General features: G+C 36.5%; 1 protein-coding gene across 1 annotated transcript in view; it reads right to left on the bottom strand.

The window, feature by feature from the left end:
• Positions 1-3,163: 3,163 nt before the first annotated feature.
• Anxa10 (annexin A10) overlaps positions 3,164-21,445 on the bottom strand; it is a 75,272-nt gene continuing 56,990 nt past the window's right edge. Inside the window, exons 7-12 of the mRNA XM_055597885.1 lie at positions 13,390-13,443; positions 13,206-13,299; positions 11,967-12,062; positions 8,662-8,720; positions 5,900-6,022; positions 3,164-3,474 (exon numbers count right to left, since the gene is read on the bottom strand). Coding sequence (XP_055453860.1) covers positions 3,406-3,474; positions 5,900-6,022; positions 8,662-8,720; positions 11,967-12,062; positions 13,206-13,299; positions 13,390-13,443 — 495 coding nt within the window. The 3' untranslated portion in view covers positions 3,164-3,405. The remainder of the gene's footprint in view (positions 3,475-5,899; positions 6,023-8,661; positions 8,721-11,966; positions 12,063-13,205; positions 13,300-13,389; positions 13,444-21,445) is intronic.

Genomic DNA, 21,445 nt, shown 5'->3' with positions numbered 1-21,445 from the left:
ATACAGACTTGCCCTTAGTATACACCTTTAATCTCTCGGCCAGAATACACACACTTAATCCTTCTGGCTGGAATTTAGTACAACCTTTAATCTCAAACAATGGCTTCTAATTGAGGGACAGACAAAGCGATTCATCAGAGGAAATTTTGACAAATGAGTCAGTGATAGTATACCCCCAACTCTCATGAAAACAGACAAGAAAGAGAAGCTAAGTAAGATCAGCAAGAGAGAATTTATGGAGACAGTACAGTAGTGTTCAGGAATATAGTACAGGTTGGTACATTTTGGTGCAGTTGAGTTCATGTAGTTCATTTTGTGGAATTCACAGGCAGTTTTTCCAAGCAGAGCAATTCAATGAGAAGCAGAGAGAAGCCAGTTTAAATCAGTCAGTGTGGAGATGAGTTTTGAGCCAGAACAGCTGAGTTGAACCAGCCAGCCAGAGCTCAGAAATCACTAGAAAGGGTGAGCTTATTTGGCAGTAAGTCTGAGAGACTCAAAACATTCCAGGCGTAGGTTAGCAAATGGAGGCCAGAAGCTGAAGCCTTCAAGGTCTGGGCTTGCAGAAGATTAAATTGTACAGACATTTGGTAATGGATCTCATCTCTTCATCTCAGGAAATAAAAGCATTTACACCCCAGTCCTAGAAAAACACTGTAGGCAACTAAGGAATGTTGAGAGCAGGTGAAATAGGTTTCCCCTGAAAAGAACCACCAATTAGCTTTCCATGAGATTTGTTTAGCCCTCATGTCATAGACTGAGCAGATTGTATTTATAGATTTGGGAACATGCGTGTGCATGCGAGAACACACACACATACACCATAAATTAAAGAAAAAGAGGAATGCTGCAGATGATATGATAGTATATATGAGCGACCCCAAGAATTCAACCAGAGAACTCCTCCAGTTGATATACACCTTCAGCAAAGTGGCAGGATACAAAATCAACTCAAAAAAATCAGAAGCCCTCCTGTATACCAAAGACAAAAGGGCCGAGAAAGAAATTAGGGAAACAACACCCTTCACAATAGCCACTAACTACATAAAGTACCTTGGGGTGACACTAACCAAGCAAGTGGAAGACCTGTTTGAGAAAAACTTCAAGTCTCTGAAGAAAGAAATTGAAGATCTCAGAAGATGGAAAGAGCTCCCGTGCTCATGGATTGGTAGGATTAACATTGTGAAAATGGCCGTCCTGTCAAAAGCAATCTACAAATTCAATGCAATTCCCATCAAAATACCAACTCAATTCTTTACAGACCTTGAAAAAAAGATTCTCAGCTTCATATGGAGAAACAAAAAACCCAGAATCTCCAAAACTATCCTGTACAACAACAGATCATCTGGAGGTATCTCCATCCCCGATCTCAAGTTGTACTACAAAGCAATAGTAATAAAAACTGCATGGTATTGGCATAAAAACAGAAAGGAGGATCAATGGAACCGCATAGAAGATCCAGAAATAAACCCACATACCTATGAATACTCGATATTTGACAAAGAAGCCAAAACCATTCAATGGAAAAAAGACAGCATCTTCAACAAATGGTGCTGGTCCAACTGGATGTCCACATGCAGAAAAATGAAAATAGATCTCTATTTATCACCCTGCACAAAACTAAAGTCCAAGTGGATCAAAGACCTCAACATAAAACCAGATACTCTAAATCTGTTAGAGGAAAAAGTGGGGAACAGCCTAGAACTCATTGGCACAGGAGACAACTTCCTGAACAGAACACCAACAGCACAGGCTCTAAGAGCAACAATCAATAAATGGGACCTCATGAAACTGAACAGCTTCTGTAAAGCAAAGGACACTGTCATCAAAACAAAACGCCTGCCTACAGATTGGGAAAGAATCTTCACTAACCCTTTATCTGACAGAGGACTAATATCGAGTATATACAAAGAACTAAAGAAGCTGAAAAGCAGCAAACCAAGTAATCCAATTAAAAAATGGGGAACAGAGCTAAACAGAGAATTCTCGACAGAGGAATATCGAATGGCAGAGAAACACTTAAAGAAATGCTCATCCTCATTAGCCATCAGGGAAATGCAAATCAAAACGACCCTGAGATATCACCTTACACCCATCAGAATGGCCAAGATGAAAAACTCAAGGGACAACACATGCTGGAGAGGTTGTGGAAAAAGGGGAACCCTCCTCCATTGCTGGTGGGAATGTAAACTGGTACAACCACTCTGGAAATCTATCTGGCGCTTTCTAAGACAATTAGGAATAGTGCTTCCTCAAGACCCAGCTATACCACTGCTAGGTATATACCCAAAGTTTGCTCAAGTACACAAAAGGGATATTTGCCCAACCATGTTTATAGCAGCTTTATTTGTAATAGCCAGAACCTGGAAACAACCCAGATGTCCATCAACGGAGGAATGGGTACAGAAATTGTGGTATTTTTACACAATGGAATACTACTCAGCAATCAAAAAGGAGGAAATCATGAAATTTGCAGGCAAATGGTGGGACCTAGAAAAGATCATCTTGAGTGATGTAAATATAAATGTAAATAATGTAAATATATTTTAAATTGAAAATTATACATATTGAGCAATGACTTTTCTGGCATTCATTGAACAAGTGGCTGATTTTGATCTCCAGAGACCAAAGGAAAACTGACTACCAGTAATGTCCTCTGGCCTGTACATATGTGCCATGGTCCACACGTGCCCAGCCTTCCTCCAAAATTAAAGAAATACGTTTTTAAAAATGGCTAATTTATCTTTACAGCAGTGGCTTTAATAAAATCAAGGTATACACAGAGATGCATGTGAACCCTGACTTTTCCATTCAAGTTTCCTGTACCACTAATCCAGTAAGTGTACCTCTTGGGACACTTTCCTTTCAATTATCTATTTTCCTTTAAAGGATATTGTAGGGAATCATTTCATCTTTTGTGTGTAGGAGTCCTGTCAGTTCCTCAGAGGTCACACAGGGAGGGTGGTCACTCACTAAGGATGGTTCCACACGGGGAGTGGTCACCCAGTAAGGGTGACCAGACACTGAGGGCGACCAGACACTGAGGATGCTCACACGATGAGGGTTGTCACACACTGCATTTTAACAGATTTCAGACTGTTACAAAAGACAGTCTTCTTCTAGGAACTGGCAGTTCAATGAAATAAAATGTACTCCAATGCAATACTTTTCTTATTCCACCATACACAATTTAATTAATTACTAATGGAGCAAGGGGTGCAAATCCAGGATGACATTCTTCAACGGTAGATTTTTTTTTTCTCATCTCAATAATTTTAGAGACAGAAGAAGAATAGGATTCTCTAGCTTTGTTTCAGAGTCAATAACAGCACAGATCCAACAATCTATGTCTGAGGTATGTATGAAGAAGATTTCATGACCTTCAAATCTTCCCCTTTTTGATGTATTTTAGTAGTCTTCTACATCACCAGCACAGATGGCAAGCAGTGCTTTCTCATAGTGCCCTGAAGCAAAATTCTGGAAAGAAAAAAATACAGGCAATTAAAAATCAAATCTCTTCCTGTTTCTAAAAGTCAACTATAATTTTTATAATTGCTATATGAAATATTCATGGACCATTACCCTTCATAAAATTATTAATTCTTTTTGTCTAAAGATTTTCTGAGCACTATTCAAAGTAAACTTATTAAATTATTAAAATTCTGATTTTAGTTGATATAATATGTTTTATATAAAGCTGATAGAAATTTAATGTGTATTTATGAGCACAATGACTTGTGTTACAATGAGTCTTCTCTTCAGCTTTAGGAATTGGTACTCTAATATTATAGTAAATCAATGTAGACACTGGACATTGCCAACTTGTCTCAAAAGATTTGAAAATACACTGTTTAATTCAGCAGTGCTATGTCAAGAAATAAATTAAAAATTATCATCAGTTATGGATGAGCATGGAGATTTAGGCTAACAACATATGCCCTATACTGTTACATAAAACAGTGAAAAGTTGAAAAATGCATCATCTTCTGAGACTGTTTTTCTGCTTCACAGTATGCTTTATACAGGATGTCCTGATTTAATAAAATCCTTTGACAACAAAACATTAATGTTATGTACTTTGAAAAAGATCAACAGTGGCTATCCCAGTCCACTAGAGCTTTTAAAAATGAGGTAGCTTAAAATATCAGCAGTTTATGTCTAATTTAGAAAAAATGGGAAATCCAGATGACATTTCTTGTTACTGCGAGAATACTTCATAGATTTTAGCCTGGCATGACAGAAGGTACAAAGGAGAATCCTGGAGGTTTTTTTCAATAAGGAAAACAGCCCCACTTATGGGTTCTACGTTTATGACTTAACTCTCAAAAGCCAATCTTGTAACACCATTTCTTTAGGATTAACGTTTTATTGTATGAATCTGGAGAAGATTCCCAGACATACTAGGGCCTAGAAATATCTAATTACTGGGTGTCTGTGGTAGAGAATCAGGGCAGTTTTCTTCCTTTTTATGTTCTTTCATCATTTCTAAATATTCCAGACCAGATGGCTGAATGAATATCATTATAAAATCCATTTCCATAAAGATTATTTAATGTATTAATACCCTTTTACACAAAGTTGTGTAATTAATACTCACAGATATAAAAGTATATGGTAACACTGCATTATTGTAACTTGTCTTTGATGTCGCTAGGCATAATTAAAGTAGTGTACATGAGCAAGATTATTTACTTAGAAACAGTTCTGAATCAATACAACATGCTGGTCACCACTAATAGCTTAGAGGTTCCAAGGTAGACATACTGACATTTTATCAAAGATAAAAAAAAACAACACAGGTTGATTTTTAAATGATTCATCAATTTCTTAAAACTACTCTGGCCCCTACAACGGCCGAGAAAGCTTTCTAGATTTGGTGGCTTTAATCTTTGAGATGTTGAGAGTTATAAATTGAATAATTAAATGAGCTAAAATGTTCTTTCTTGTGGCAGAGCATTTCACTTGAAAACAATGTGACAGTATAAGTAAGTAAGTAAGTATAAGTAAGACATAGTCTCAAGTATTGTGTGTGTTCTGATGCCCTATTTTCTCCATCTGGAAAATCTTTTTGATTTTTTTTTTTTCTGGATATAAAAGAAAAAACTGAACGTATTGATTTTACACCACACCCTCAAATTACATAGATGCCCCATGTATTTCATTTTTCCCAAGTTATATAAAGCGTTTAACAAAATTTAGAACGATCAGAGTGGGAAAATGGCTTGCTTATTTTTGAATTATTATTTCCTTGCCGTCTGATTGATGAAGTGACTGGCCATGTAGAGGTTTACATACTTAGTAATAAGTGGCTCCGGACTGGCAGTCGGTGGCATCCGATTGGCTGCCTGGCCTTCTATGATGGCAGGAGGAGTGTTGCAGCGAGGTAGGAACCCTTCCCACAGTTAACGCTTTCCAGCAGCAAAATACTGGTTTCCTGATCCTCAGTTTGACTTTTGTTTGTTTGTTTGCTTGTGTTTTCAGGCAAGGTTTTGGGTAGTCCATCCTAACCTCCAGTTGCTTTGTAGCTGAGGGTGGCCTCAAAGTCTTGACTTTCCCGCCTTAGCCTCAGCAGATCTAGGGTTGCAGGCGAGCTGCAGGCGAGCTGCCACACCCAGCTGGACCCATTTTTTCACCTCAGAACTGAAACCTAGAAGCACAGTCCTAGGGAGGGAATATTTTCTACGAGTACGTGAAAATTTTCGCTTAAAAGCAAAGATCAAAAGGTTTTATTGTACAGGCTAACGTTTGTTAACTGTTCTGAAAGCTGTCTGAATTCTTCAAGTCAGTCATCATTGTCAGACATGGAGCTTTTTAGATCCCCACAGCAAGTTGTTTTAAGCTTTTTTTTCAGCCCAGAAAGAATAAAATGTGAGGTAAAATAAATCATGAAGAGTAGACTTACTCTGATATCATGAAAGAGAGATTTTCCAAATCTCTCTTTGTAACGTTTTCTTATGGTCATCAGATCTATTTCACTTCTGGCAATTAGAATCCTGATGACAGTTTTATTGTGGAAGCCAAAGTCCTAAAAGTCGCAGAAAGGTGGGAAGAGAAAACAGTATTTTACAGCCTGCTTTAACAGTACTTTAAATTGGACAGACTTCCTCCTCAGTAGCAATTTTCTTGTGTGCCCACATGCCCCACACTGTTGTCACAGCTATGGGATACCTGAAGCTTCTCCACGGGGATATTTCAAATGTGTTTGAAATGGAATAATGGTGACATCTTGTGGCCACTCAACAGAACCTTTTTTTTTTTTTTTTTTTAGAAATATTTAATGTCAAAACAGATACAAATTTATACCTTCCCATTTAATACTAATACTTCCCATTTGATACTAATGTGTAGATTGTATCCTTTGCCATTATTACTCTTGCCTTATGGTCATTTTGTATCTTTTGACCAAAATCTAATTATCAGAGTCACTCTTTTTTGTTGTTGTTGTTTTGTTTTTTAATTTTTATTTTTTACATTAATTACAGTTTTTTCACTTTATATCCCAGCTGTAGTCCCCTCCCTCTTCCCCTCTAATCCCACCTTCCCTCCTTCTTCTCCTACTATGCCCCTGTACAAGTCCACGGATAGGGGATGTCCCCTTCCCCTTCCATTTGACCCTAGCTTATCCTGTCTCATCAGAACTGGCTGCACTGTCCTCCTGGCAAGGCTGCTCTCCCATCCGGGAGAGGCTGTCAAAGAGCTATCCACTTCTTCAGGTGAATATATTTTAGTATACTTATCCTATCTTATAGGACTAAATAAGTGAGTATATAGCATGTGTGTCTTTCTGCTCCTGGGATACCTCACTCAGGATGATCGTTTCTAGATCCCACCATTTGCCTGCAAATTTCATGGTTTCCTTGTTTTTAATTGATGAGTAGTATTCCATTGTGTAAAAGTACTACAATTTCTGTATCCATTCCTCTGTTGATGGACATCTGGGTTGTGTCCAGGTTCTAGCTATTACAAATAAAGCTACTACAAACATGGTGGAGCAAATGTCCTTGTTGTGTACTTGAGCATCTTTTGGATATATGCCTAGGAGTGGTATAGCTGGAACAGATGGAAGGGGAGGAGGTCCTCCCCTATCAGTGGACTTGGAAAGGGACAGGGAGGAGATGAGGGATGGAGGGTGGAAATGGGAGGGGATAAGAGAGGGGGCTATGGCTGGGATACAAAGTAAATAACCTGTGATTAATATTAAAAAATAAAAAATAAAAAATAGTGGAAAATAATAAAATAAAATACAGGTATGCCATAGGGGGGAAAAAAAAAGAGCTATCCACTGAGTTCTTGCAGTGTTTTGAGTGTAACTCCATTAACAGACTACATAATTTGAGGTGATTAACAGAAATGATCTGACCAAGTTTTTTACTTTTAAAAATGTAGGTCACTGGAAGTTTCTTTATGACAGACAAAAGCTTTAGGGGTGGTAAAACGAGCTTGTTGACAATTGTTTGATAATACAGCTACTCATAGGAGAACCTTTCGATTATTTGTACATAATTTGCTTTAACTCCAAACTACTGGTCAATACGAGAACTTTTTTTTTTTTGCTTCCTAGAGCAAGATAGTTATAATTTAATTTTCTAAGCTGTTAGAAGAAGTTTCCTTGAGTGAGGGCGTAGCAGAAACCAGAATAACTGTGATTGTTTGCCCAGGAGCATTCACAGGGAAAACTTCAGGCTATTGTTACAGTCATGGCTCACTGGAGGAGAGTTGATGAACCATGTTACAGCATTGTTCAAGAGGCTGTTTTGACAAACCATGTTACAGCATTGTTCAAGAGGCTGTTTTGACAAACCATGTTACAGCATTGTTCAAGAGGCTGTTTTGACAAACCAAAGAACACTGACTTTTCTTCTGAGTTCTGAGGCTATGTGGATTCTTACGCATAAGCTATTTCCTAGGAATCAGACACATAATATACTATTCTTAACTATTAGCATGCTTCCCCAGTATGTGGGAAAATATCAAGAAGTTGGCCTGTAAAATTGTCTTTGCTAATATTTTACATACATGTATGAAAATGTCATAATGAATCCTGTTATGTTGTACAATTAATATGTATTAATGAGAAATAAATTGCTTTAAGAATATTTTCATTAAAATTATATACTCTGTTCAAATCACTATAGTATTGAATTATTTTAATAAAAGTTTCTTTTATTATTTCAGAGTTATGACATGTACAATAACCTATGAGATTTTTTCTTTAATTTTTTAAAATTACACACAGTGTAATTTTATTTATTACAACAATTTATTGTTGTTAAATATTTTGAAATGCTTTTGACATATAGCACATTTAAAAATAACTGGTATCATTTTGTTTTCAACTTCAAAAATATAGTTTTTGGGGGTTTACCATGATTTGGCATTTTCTGCCATGGAATCTGTGTTTGAATGTGTATGATGTGGGGTGTTTGAAAAAAATGCACTTGGGTTTTCAGTTTAAATAAATAATAAATACTGAATGAAGGATATATACCCTGCAGTCCCATATGTCTTACGTGTTTGTGTTGTAGAAAGAGCAGATTATCTGTATTTGATGAATTTAGCTATTGGTGTTTAACTTGTTTCTTTTAACTTGAGCACATTTTCTTTGAAGTAAAAAAATAATAGATATTAATTTTAAATAAATTTAAAATTATGTGTTATACTTACATGGATTGCTCTGTATAATTTATAAGCAAAATAGCTTGCTTTGTCCTGGACACAGCGAACTAGAAAGCAAGGACGATAGTTGAATGACAAGATGTAATTTTTCGGAAGCTGGGAAACAAATAGAGCACTGTGACAACCTTCTGCAATCATCGCACCGCGTTATAATTTCAATACTTAGCATTGGTAACACTAGCCACACTGTATTAAAAAGAAGAATGTGTCAGTATCATATTTATACTGACAGATGTTCTTCACTGAATGCATGACCATTATTACTAATTTTTAAAGACGCGGTGTTAAATATAAAATCAAACACATACAATCCGTTCATCTTCCTGAATGCCGCCTATTCAAATAGCCTCTAAAACTGGTGTAGACAAGCAGTTCTTTGAGTGGTATAAGATCATTTTTAGATTTGTAAATAGAATGGAGACCCTTTAAGGAGAAACTGTAGCAAATATAATGTGTCTTGTCCAGTTTTAGGTATTGTTTGATTATACTTTCCAGGACTTTGAACAACCTGGAACCTACCCAACAGTTGTCTCTGTTAAATATCAGTTGAGACTGTAGACCAGCAATTAGTCCTTCTTTGAAAAAGAAATAGACTAATTACATAAATGAGTAAAAAATGAGGAACCATAATTTCTCTTCAAAATAAAATCATATTAGTGTTTCTTTTCAGTTCAAGTAATTATTTTAGATCATGAGACCACATTTTCAACTTATTTTTATTACAGAGAAAAGTCAACCTGATAACTAATCTTGAGTCTTCTCTGGAAGGTGAGCTCCTGGAGAGTATGGGCTTCTGTTGTTATTTTTGGTTTTGTCGCTTTCTTATTCTCTCTTCGTACCCAAATTAGAAACACAGTAGGTGCTCATTCAATATTGATTGATTGATAGAGTGACTATAGAAAGAACCAGATAAGTTTTTCCTGGTACTCCTGATGTCCACTACCTATTCCCTCATACCCATTGTTTTGTGGTAACAGTTTGGAGTGCTTTGAGATTTTGATGACAAGAATTCTCCTCTAACTCTATTGCTAATTAGGTGACATGTGACATATAACTATTATACTTATTAGAAATTTGATGATATTTATCTTTTTTTTTTATCTCTATGTCTATCTGTGGATATATTACTCAGAAATATTCATAGGCCAAAGCCATCATATCACATATCTTTTGGGGGTTTCCTAAAATCCACCGAATCCTTTTCATAGGGTGCTTGCTTTAAAATCTCTTACTAGATCGTTAATACAAATCTTGTGACCAAATAGCAGGAAACACTTAAAGAGATGCTCAACATCTTTACTCATCCAGGAAAGGCAAATCAAAATGACCCTGAGAGTCCACATGACACCCATCAGAATGGCTAAGATCAAAACCTTCTGGGATGAAACATGCTGGAGAGGTTGTGGAGAAAAAGGAACCCTCCTCCACTGCTGGTGGGAACGTAAATTTGCACAACTACTTTGGAACTCAATCTGGTACTTTCTCAGAAAATTATGGATAGTGCTACCTCAAGATCCATCTGTACCATTTCTGGGCATATACCCAAATGGTGAATGCTCCACCATTCAACAAGGACATTTGCTCAACTATGTTCATAGAAGCTTTATTCATAATAGTCACAATCTGGAAACAACTAGATGTCCCTCAACTGAAGAATGGATACAGAAATTGTCATACATTTACACAATGGAATACTACTCAGCAATTAAAAACAAGGAAATGGTGAAATTTACAGGCAAATGGATGAAACTAGAAAAGATCATCCTGAGTGAGGTAACCCAGAAGCAGAAAGACACACATGGTATATACTCACTTATTACTGGATATTAGCCATATACTATAAGATAAACGCACTAAAATTTATAGTCTTAAAGAAGCCAAACAAGAAAGAGCCTAGGGAATATGCTTAATCCTATTAAAAAGGGCAAACAGGATAGACACCAGAAGTAGGAGAAGACAGGGAACAGGACAGGAGTCTTCCACAGGAAGCCTCTGAAAGACTCTATTGATTCTGTAGCAGATGCTGAGACCCATAGCCAAACTTTGGGCAGAGTGCAGGGAATGTTATGAAACAAGGGGGAGATAAAAAATCTGGAGAGGACAGGAGCTCCACAAGGAGACCAACAGAGCCAAGAAATCTGGGTCCAGGGAGGCCTGCAGAGACTGATGAATCAACCAAGGACCATGCATGGAGAAGACCAAAACTCTTTGCTCAGATGTAGTCCATGGACAGTACAATCTCCATGTAGGTATCCTAGTAAGGGGAGCAGGGCTTTCTCTGACATGGTCTCTGTGTCTGGCTCTTTGATCATCTCCACCTGCAGGTGCAGCCTTATCAGGAAGAGGATGCAGCCAGTCCTGATGAGACCTGATAGCCTAGGATCAGGTAGTTGGGGAGGAGGACCTCCCTTATCAGTGAACTAGGGGAGGGACATGGAGGAAGGAGTGAGAGGGAGGGTTAGACTGGGAGGAGATAAGGGAAAGGGCTACAGCAGGAATACAAAGTGAATAAATTGTAATAAGAATAATAATAAAGAAAAAAATGAAAAAAAAATCCTGTGACCAAACTTTCCGCTTCATACCAAGACATTCTTGAAATGAAAAACTCACAATGATTATTTATTCAGCACATATCTCAGTGTTCATTTGATGCATCTATTGTAGGGTATTTCACAATGACTCTTTGTATACATTTTCTGGGATGTGTACTGTCAAAACCACAGAGTAAATGGTAGTGTGAACACTGGAATAGTTTTTCTGAATAAGAGTCATAGCCTTTTATGCAATGGGTATATAATTTCTGAGAACCCTGAGAACCCACTGCTAACTAACATTTTGGGGTGATAAGATTTATTTCTAAAAGCAAGTTTATTAAAGATAGTAAAAATTTAAGGAACCATCAAAATCAAAATTAAAAAAAAAATCACCTTTCTTTTTGGAGACAAGAAAATAGTCATACTATTAGCATTTATCTGCTCCTGGAAGGGGGGTAGAAGTCAATAATCCTAACAGATTTAACACTGAGAAGTCGCTTCCTGAGGCAGGGCACTTGAGACTTTTCTCATATGGAAGTTGAGCCTGTTCTTAGGGAATAAATGCCACTTCATTAGAGTCTCCAGGTTGCTGGTTCATTGCATCGAACCACTAGCTGATGGATTTTCCTAGAATTAATGGATCTTTCAAATAATTGCACTGAAGAAAATACTTCGATTAAGATGCTACTCATGCACGTTTAATCCTGACAGAGCCAGTCAACACTGACTGAAATGTCCATCATACAAAATTCAGCTTACCAATTGCAACCAGCAGCTCCTGGAAGTAGCCATCGTAACAGTCATTGATGGCATCCACCAGGTCTTGACCAGAAATATTTTGAAATTCCTGGAAAACTTCAAGAAATTGATGTAACTCAAAAGGAATTTTCATAAATATTATAAACTTAAAGCCTGAACACTAGTTAGATTACTATACATAGCAAAAGTAAGTCTAGGAAATATTTCCTAGTACTGCTACCCATCATGATGACGTATCTCCTCTTTGCAACAAGTATAGACCCTATGAGATGCTAAAATGTGCACAAATACTGAACCACAAAGACCTACTATTGCTGTGCTGGGGAACAATGGTCACCTGCGGTGGGACTCATTGACTCAGGGCTGATTTAGATAGAGGGAAAGCCTAGGGTGAGCTATTGTCTACGAGACATTCCAGAGAACATGAATAATAATTGTTAGAATTTAAATATAAAAGTTAGGTAAAAAAAATCCAGTGAGTGATGTTGAGAAATAGAGGTTGGAAGAGCTATTTTGAGAAATAGGAGATTATCATTAATGGTTTCATTTATTAGCATAAAATAATGTTCAATTAAACTTCTTTCTTTAAAAAATTTACTCAGCTGGCTTTATCCTCGGCAGTGCTTAGTTCTCAGCCATTTCAGTTTAGATGTGAAGAAGTATTGCTATCATTAGTATTAATCTTTAAGTGACACAAAATAAAAGAGGCATAGTTGAATTAGAGCAGGTTGTTGCTAAAAAAATTGATAGGACTTTATGTTTCATTTAATTGTACTTAATTTGTTTTTCTAATAAGGGAAGAGGGAAGGTTCAGAGTCTAGAGGAAGTCAAGTGTAGGTTAATGTGAGCACATCTTGAAGACCAATAGGTTCTATTGATAGTTCATAAATCACATTGTCTGTAACAAAGACCTTGACACATAGGCTGGCCACAGTAAGCTCACTAGAGACTATTCAAGACACAGTATAATGTATCTGCTAAGAAATAGCTAGTATATCTAAATAGGTAATTTTTTAGAGTCAGTATTCGAAAGCTACAGAGTTTAGTTATTGGAAAGAAATTAAATGGTGGCAGAGCTTTACTCCTTAGCGGAGTCATTAAATGAGACACACTGTATAGACATAATTCAGAGCACTAACTGGCTTTTCTCTATTTCTGGGTGACATTTCCTCTTTTATCCTAGTTACTTGTATGTCTCTCAATTGGTTAAATAGCTGTAAACAGCCTGTTTTTAGTTACCCAGCCAGAGCTGTGGGTAGCTCTTGTTGCACAAGATCATCTGCAGCATGGTTTTATGTTCCCCAGTCTTCTGCTGGCAGGCTTCCCAGAGCACCTGCAAATTCACACCACCAGATAGGGCATCAGAACCAGCCTCCCTTTACCAAACTCTCTGTTAGTCAGGTGGAGAGTCAGGCCCAGTTACCATGGCATCCTGAGCAGCCATTGCAGGATCTGCGTATCCTTCCTCCCTGTTACCCTGTGAAATAAGCAGGGGTTTTCTTTTAGATAGCCTCAATACACAAGACATATAGAACCATCAAACACTGGTGATTCTTTATCAATCTATCATCTCATTATTTGGATACTGCATTAGGTGAGGAGTTGTTATGTAGTTTTGTAAGGAGCTTCATTTTGAGCTTTTCTTCACAACAGAGGCACATTTGGTTAAATGTTGAGATGCTTTGCAGTTTTCAGTTCTCTGTGAGGCATTTTTCTCCTGTCAAGCTGATCATCCATCCCTTGTCAGAGAAGTTGGTGCTGGAGATTAATAATTTTGGTGCAATGATGCAGACATAGTAGGGTCTGGCTCCCAAAGCATGATTTATGCAACAATGAAATGATGATGAAAGCTAGGCTTTGCAAATGAGAATTTTCTGTGATATCATTTAACCCAAATTTCTTATCACATAAACAGCAGAGTGTTTTTTCACCTTTGAAGCAGGAGGGAGGAGGACTAATCAATGCAAGACCCACTAGTCTCTGGGGTCAAGCAGTAGAGGAGAGAGATGGGAAGAGTTTGTGATTTGAGTTTATTTTTATGTTTTGAACCAAAATATGGAGGAGGAGATTACTAATTATGAGAGAACACTAAGGATTTAGTGCCTTTCCATGGTGTGAAATGGGCTCATGCCAGTGGACTCAGTGAGATTGAAAGATAGACAAAGGTGTGTGTGTGTGTGTGTGTGTGTGTGTGTGTGTGTGTGTGTGTGTGTGTGAGTGTGAGTGTGTGTTGGGTATATATGCGCATTTTGGGGATAATATTGGATTTAGTTCTCCTGAGTTAGTCTCAATTTCTAAGTAGCATAGATAGGACCTCAGTTTTCCTGCTTCTAGTTAGAGGCACTTACACTGTTGCTGAGGAACTAATGTTGAATTTTGAACAATAGTGTTGTTTATGATCATTACAAGGACAGGGTACTTTAAAGGTGTACGGTGAAATAACAGTGACTAGACCTGTATGGGAGACAGGACTAGCCCTTAGGGGATTCCTCATATCCCAAGACGGTAAAGTAACTTATCCTGGCTAAGTAACTTATCCTGGCTCTAACCAAATAGAGACAGAGAAAGAATCATTAATTAACTAGTTTTACATTTGTAAAGTTAGTACTAAGAAACATCCACCTATTTTATGGACTTAAAACCTTATATTATCTACCCAGGGTTTCCAAGACCTGTCATTTTATAGTCAAGTTCACCAAGGATGCAGAAAATATCTTTGCTATTTGGGGACACTATCCTTTGCCAGGACATCCTGAAACCTTTGATACATCTTTCCATCAAGTAACATCTTAGGAAGAAGAGGCAATGGCAAGAACTCTTAGAGTTGAGTCATCAACTCAATAAATGTATTAAAGGCATTGAATGCGTACCCATACATTTTGACTGTTCAAGTGTGGATTAAATTTACCATGTTAAATTAAATTTTAAGCACTTTCAATTTTTTTCTAACACAAACCTCGACACATCTAGGAAACTTCAATTATTAATAGAGAAATAAATTCATATGACTAAATTTGTAGCCCTAAGAATTTAGGAACAAAAGACAACATTTAAAGAATGAAAGCAATGTTACTGGCTAGTGGATTATGGGTATTTTATCTTTAAATCATGAAAATGTGTTGAGTGCAAGATCCCTAGGAGTCTTACATTTCTTTCTCTTGTTATGGAGATGAATGGACTTAGAGTTATTAAATTAATTGTTCCATGTCTGAGAGTTAAAGAAGGAAAATTATTAGATACTAGTAGTATCTTTACTTGCTCTGAGATCTAGTACCATACTGAAACTCATTCTTAACAAACAACATCCCAGGGCTCCCTTTCAAATTTTCTCTAATAATTTCAATTTACAAAAAAGTGAAAATAATTAGAGCATTATATCTTTTGTCAACGTATACTATTTAATTAATTAGCTTATCACAGTAACTATTAGTTTTTATCTTTTTTTTTTTTTTGCCTCACAGTGCTTTCATTGCCTGCCTTCATGTAGTTATTTCTTTGTTTCTGTTTCATTTAAACTTTTTGACCTTGGGAATTGGTTCCTCTTAATATTTAGTCTCTTAACATGGTAAATCTCATCACCATGGTGCCCATGTCTTCTTGTCTGCCTTTACTCTCCCAAGTCTTCTAATCCCGATTATTGATATGGAGTCTAGATTCTGACTATATTGTAACGATTCTCAAGTTCTGTAGCTACACTGTTTTATGTAACTTTGCACCATGAATGTTTATTCTATGTATGAAATTCCATCCACTCAACATCCAGCCTCTGATCTACCTCTGCCTCAATGACCCCTTCCAGTTCTCCACATCTCAGAGGGGAAACCTGAGTCATATTTGATTCTTTTTATTTTGTTTCATATAAAATCCCCCAGTAACTAATACAGACACTGCCCTCCAAACACATCCGTGAGCACTCTTGATTTTTACTCTGCTGCCATATGGCTCACAGGTCACATTATACCATAGGTTTCCACTGTGACTGGCTTCATGCAGGCTTATGGTTCTATACTTGTCTCCATAGTCTTTTATTGCATATAGAATTTACTGTGACCATCACAAAGTATAACATCACAGTATTCGTCTGCTCAAAAGCCCAGAAAAATGTATATCTAACCACCATGCCACTTAAAATAAACGCCCATGACTATACAGGATCCACGATTTGACTGGTCCTTAACACTTGTTACTCATTAACCTCATCTGTTTCTTATCTTGTCTTGGACATTTCCTCCAGTTCTGTATTTTGACTGTTCACCCTGTTACATTGATCTGTGGCTTGATTTACTATTTCATCTGTATGTTTATTTATATCATATATATATTTATATATATGTATCTATATATATATTTGTATGAATTAGTTTTCATTTACTAGGAGAAAAGTAGGATCAGTATTTAACTTTATCAAATACAATCCAATTGTTTCTTTTGAAAATATTTTTTTGGGGAGGGGAAATATCATAACTAATCATAACAAATCTCATATGTTTAATGAGATCTACTCGGACCAACTTATACAACAATGCAACTTATCCACTCTGCCCAGCCCTACAATTCCTGTCTTACATTCTGATTGGTTACATTTTCATCATTTTCAAAAGTTCTTTATAATGCCCATGTTCATTAGTGTTTTATAGTATAATTTACTTTGATAGATGTGAATTTCATAAAACTGTATCTCCTTTGTTTACAGATGATTCCCAAGTGTCAGAAATCACATTTGGCACGTTGTAAGAATTGAAGACTCCTTATAAGGGAGGCAAAAAATGCCTGTTGGATGGCAGACTTTTATATTTGTTTTCTGGACCTTTGAAGCATGATCTTTATCTTTGCAGCTAAGTAAACTCAGCACTTGCAAAGACTGTGGGAACTACTTAGAGATTTCCTACAGTTCTATTTATCTGAGCTTTTGCTTAGAAAGGTGATAATCTTGCATGTTTAACTTGCAGAGGTGTCCATCTGTGTGTGAGTACAGTGAGTATAGGACCTGAGTAAGGGGAAAGATATAAGTGAAAGAAATTAGAGGCAAGAAAATCTGGTTGAAAATACTTGGGCAAAAAAACTGACAGTTTAAACTCCAGACAGTTGCAGAAAGAAGGATGATCGAGTAATGCCATGATGTCTCACTGTAGAGATTTCAGAAAGGGTCCTCAGGAGAATTCTGAAAGCCAAGATGAGGAGTGAGGTTGGAGTAGTTAATCTGGTAGCTTCCCTTCTTTCTCTTTGTGAAAGCACTTATCCACAATGTAATTTGCACATGTTGATTAATTAATCTCCAAGAGACTAATCCTTCTTTATTTGACAGATAATTAGACCCTCCACAAATCTAGTGCAATAAAAGCACACAGGAAGTGCTGTGGGCCAGCTTAATTACTGACATCAGTTTTCAAGGGGGATGTGTTTCCCCTCAGTTGTTTCTTGGCAGAAAACCCTGTGTAGACTAAGTACAAGATTTACCTCCCAGAAATCACAGCAATTATTTTCACCCTTCGCAGCTCTTATGTTCTAATTCCCTGTATTCAATAAAATGTCAAAAGGGGTCTGTCTGAATTTTAGTGATGTTCGAGGAACGGAATCTATGAATTATCTTTCCTTTTATTCTGAAAGTGAAGGTGCACCTGGGATGAGATGACACAATTGCTACAGCTGAAGAGCAAAATAAAATTTATATCATGGAAGATCTGAAAGAAGAGTTACCTCATATTTATTAAATTGGTGAGCAGAAGTCTGACTCTCACAAAACGTAAAGCAATAAATCCAAGGAATACAACTAAACTATAGTAGAGGAAGAGGAAAAGATAATTTGTATGTCTGCATATGTATGTATGTATGTATGTATGTATGTATGTATGTATGCATGCATGTATATATTATCTATCTATCTATCTATCTATCTATCTATCTATCTATCTATTTCTCTATCATCTATCCATCTCCTTTGGTGTATGTGGGTGCAAGTGTGAATACATGAATGTGTGTAAGAGAGAGAAAGAAAAAGAAGTAGAAATAGAGAGAGCATGGATACTTACTTGGGTATATTAGAGAAGAGGATAGACAAGATCAATTTAAAATGTAGTATTTTACAGCATTGTGGTTATAGCCTATCAGCTCACAATGATCCAGAGACCTGATCAACTCTCAACTTCCTGAATCACTTTACAGAAATCATAAATTCTAAATCAGGGGCTTCAAGAAAAATAGTTACTAAGTGTCGAAACCAGAAGTCAACACATTTTTCAAAATATTTAAAAAGCCTAAGGAAAATTATATAGTTCAGTAAGCACTGAGTCATTATAGAACTTCTGTGCTACAAAAACACTATTAATAAATGAGACTATATTAGTTCTATATTGGTGAAATTTGTTATCTCAGTTTTCTATTATGACTTCACCAATGTCCATGAAATATGCGTTATTTTATTTTTTTTGTTTAGCAATTTGAAGATAATGTGCTGTGAAACTACATAAACATGTGATATTAAATAAACATTGTATGTACAGAATGCTAAGGAAAAGAAACAAGTAAAGTGAAAAAAGAAAAAGGAGCAAGTCAATTTAGTTAAGTAGTAAATTAAGTAAAATTTTCTTGCTGCCTGCAAAATCCAAGTTTTGATTTACCCTCATTTTATTCTGTTGAAAGTTTTACTATACTTCATGCTGCTTCAAGGTTTCACACACACACACATACACACACACACAGAGAGAGAGAGAGAGAGAGAGATAGAGAGAGACAGAGAGAAAAGGAGAAAAGAGAAAGAGAGAATGCTTAGACTTCAATTATTAAATTTAAGAATTAATACTTTATCTTGTAAATTTATAAGCATATTAGGTAAAGTCCAGTGACAAAATCATCTCTTATACCTTACAAATACACAAAAAGGACATCAGATGATTGACTGATCAATTGATCGATAGATAGACTAGACAGACAGACACATGAGCAGGTGGACGGACAGACAGAATAATTTTTTCTTTTGCTCAACTATTATTATAGTTGGACAGTTGTGTCAAAGAATCTCTGAATGGAAACTGTTGTTTTAATTTACCTTACATTGCATCATTACTTTAACTAAGACCAACAAAACAAAACACCATTCTTCTAAACTTAGAAAATGCTTTGTTTTAACTAAAATTAACCTCATGAGGGCTGGCAAGGTGGTTCAAGGGGCTAACGGTGCTTACCCACAAGCCTGGTGTTCTGAGTGTGATCCCTAGAAGCTACGTGGCAGAAGGAGACAATTGACAACTACAAGAAGCTCTCTCCAACAGAACCAAAAAATTTGAGCACAGGGGTCTTTCCTGAGGCTGATATGCCAACCAAAGACTATGCATGGAGATAACCTAAGACCCCTGCACAGATGTAGCCCACGGCAGTTCAGTATCCAAATGGGTTCCATTGTAATGGGAACAGGGACTTTCTCTGACATGAACTGATTGGCCTGCTCTTTAATTACCTCCCCCTGAGGGGGAAGCAGCATTACCAGGCCACAGAAGAAGACAATGCAGCCACTCCTGATGAGACCTAACTGACTAGGATCAGAAGGAAGGATAAGAAGTCCTATCAGTGGACTTGGGGAGGGGCATACATGCAGAGGGTGGAGGAAGGGAGGGATTGGGATGGGAGGAGGGTGGGAACCACGGGGAGGGGATACAAAGTGAATAAAGTGTAATTAATAAAGAAAAAAAAGAAGCTCTCTCAGTTCCCACAAGTGTGTTGTGGCATGCCTGTATGAAATAAATAAAACTTTAGTAAAATTTACCTTATAAAATGTAAAATTTGGAAGTGAGTATTGGCTTCCAAGTGAGTATAGAACTGAGTAAATATCTTAAAGCATTATAGAATTATTTTCTGATAAAAGACAATATCAAAATAATATCATTGCTGCGTCACCTTACTCAGAAGTCTTAATTGGGATGATGATAAACTGAGGTCCGGTCTTTATTTTCTATGTTATTAGAAGGTAGGATTCTCATTCCAGATCTTGATCAATTAAGGTTGCTAATAAGGGCAGTTTCACGAACTATGTATCCTCAACAAGCACTCCAAAGCAAGCAAGCCCAGCAAAATTGACAACTAGTACAGTAAAAACGGTCTTGACTTTGGTTACAATTATTTTATATAGCTTAAGTAACGGGTCAATAGATTGGAAATATGTCTCATTTTTAATTTTTAAAAAGGTTTTAGTGAAAATAGACTTTTTTTATACAGTACAACCCAACTACAAAGTTTCCCCGTCCTCCATCACTCCCAGCTTCCTCTGCTTTCCCTCTCTACCAGATCCACTTTTTCTCAGGGTCCTCTTCAGAAAAAAGCAGGGCTCCAAGAGACAAGAGCCAAACAGGACAGACCAAGATACAATAAGAAAGGCTGGATAATATGTCTGTCTTTTTTAAACTGAGAAATTTGAAAGATTCTAATCGGTCACTAACAGTCTTCCCCAGTGTGAAGTCACTAACATTTAGCTTTGTTAGAAGTTTCCCAAAAAACTGTTTCTCTATTTTATGCCTTTATAAAGGAAAAATTTTAGGTTGGTATATGAAGTAATGTTATCATCATGGCAGATTCAAAGCATCTTCTGTTGCCCTCTTTCAACCTGTCTTTACTTGGAACTGAAAAATTTGACAATAACTTAGAAAAAAATGTGCACACAAAAAGGGATATAAAGAAGCCAAGATCCTTTCTCATTGCAAATGAATGAAATTATTGGTTTGTTCTTATATATGTAGCCTATATTTATTTAGCCTTTAATTAAAAATATAAAATTTGTAGGAATTACAGTATGAAATTTTTAGTACAATAAACATTCACTAAGGGAAACCATATCTACTGTCTTTGGGCATGCCAGTACATCCAAAAAAAGAGTTGAATATCAATGGAAGAGAAGGGGGAAAGGTGAAGTTGTAGTTTACAGACAGAGCTGGTTATATTTAGGAATATATATCAACATACATATACATACAGACATAGACATGTAGCAATAACTAATGTAAAAAGCGGTCATGAGTTTAAAGGAGAGCAAGGAGGAGTATATGAGAAGGTTTGGAGGGAGGAAAGGGAAGAGAGAAATGATGTTGTTATAATCTCAAAAGTAAAGAGAGAGAGAGAGAGAGAGAGAGAGAGAGAGAGAAAGGGAGAGAGATCCCATACATACTGAAGCACATACACTGTAATGCACTTCATAAAATGAAAAAAAAATAAAAAAGGCCTTGGCACACCTTCTGAACCTCTGAGGTTTTGTACTTTTACTATTTAAGCGCAGAACACTGACTCCACTTGAATTCCTAAATGCCTTTCCTCAATAGGATGACAGGAACATTCTAAAGCAGACATAAACTAAAAGGTAATTATATGTTAAAATATTACTCTTATTACAATGCTAACATGTGGAATGTTTTTGAGGAATGTTAATTGTATAGAAATAATTATATATAATTTAGTCATTATAGAAAAAGAAGATAAGTGACAAAATATAGTTTTTA

The sequence above is a fragment of the Psammomys obesus genome, unplaced genomic scaffold (assembly GCF_907164565.1).
Source record: "Psammomys obesus unplaced genomic scaffold, mPsaObe1.curated_primary_1811, whole genome shotgun sequence".
In the NCBI taxonomy this organism is placed as follows: Eukaryota; Metazoa; Chordata; class Mammalia; order Rodentia; family Muridae; genus Psammomys; species Psammomys obesus.
Note: the sequence above shows the minus strand (reverse complement) of the source record. Positions and strands in the feature narration are given on the sequence as shown.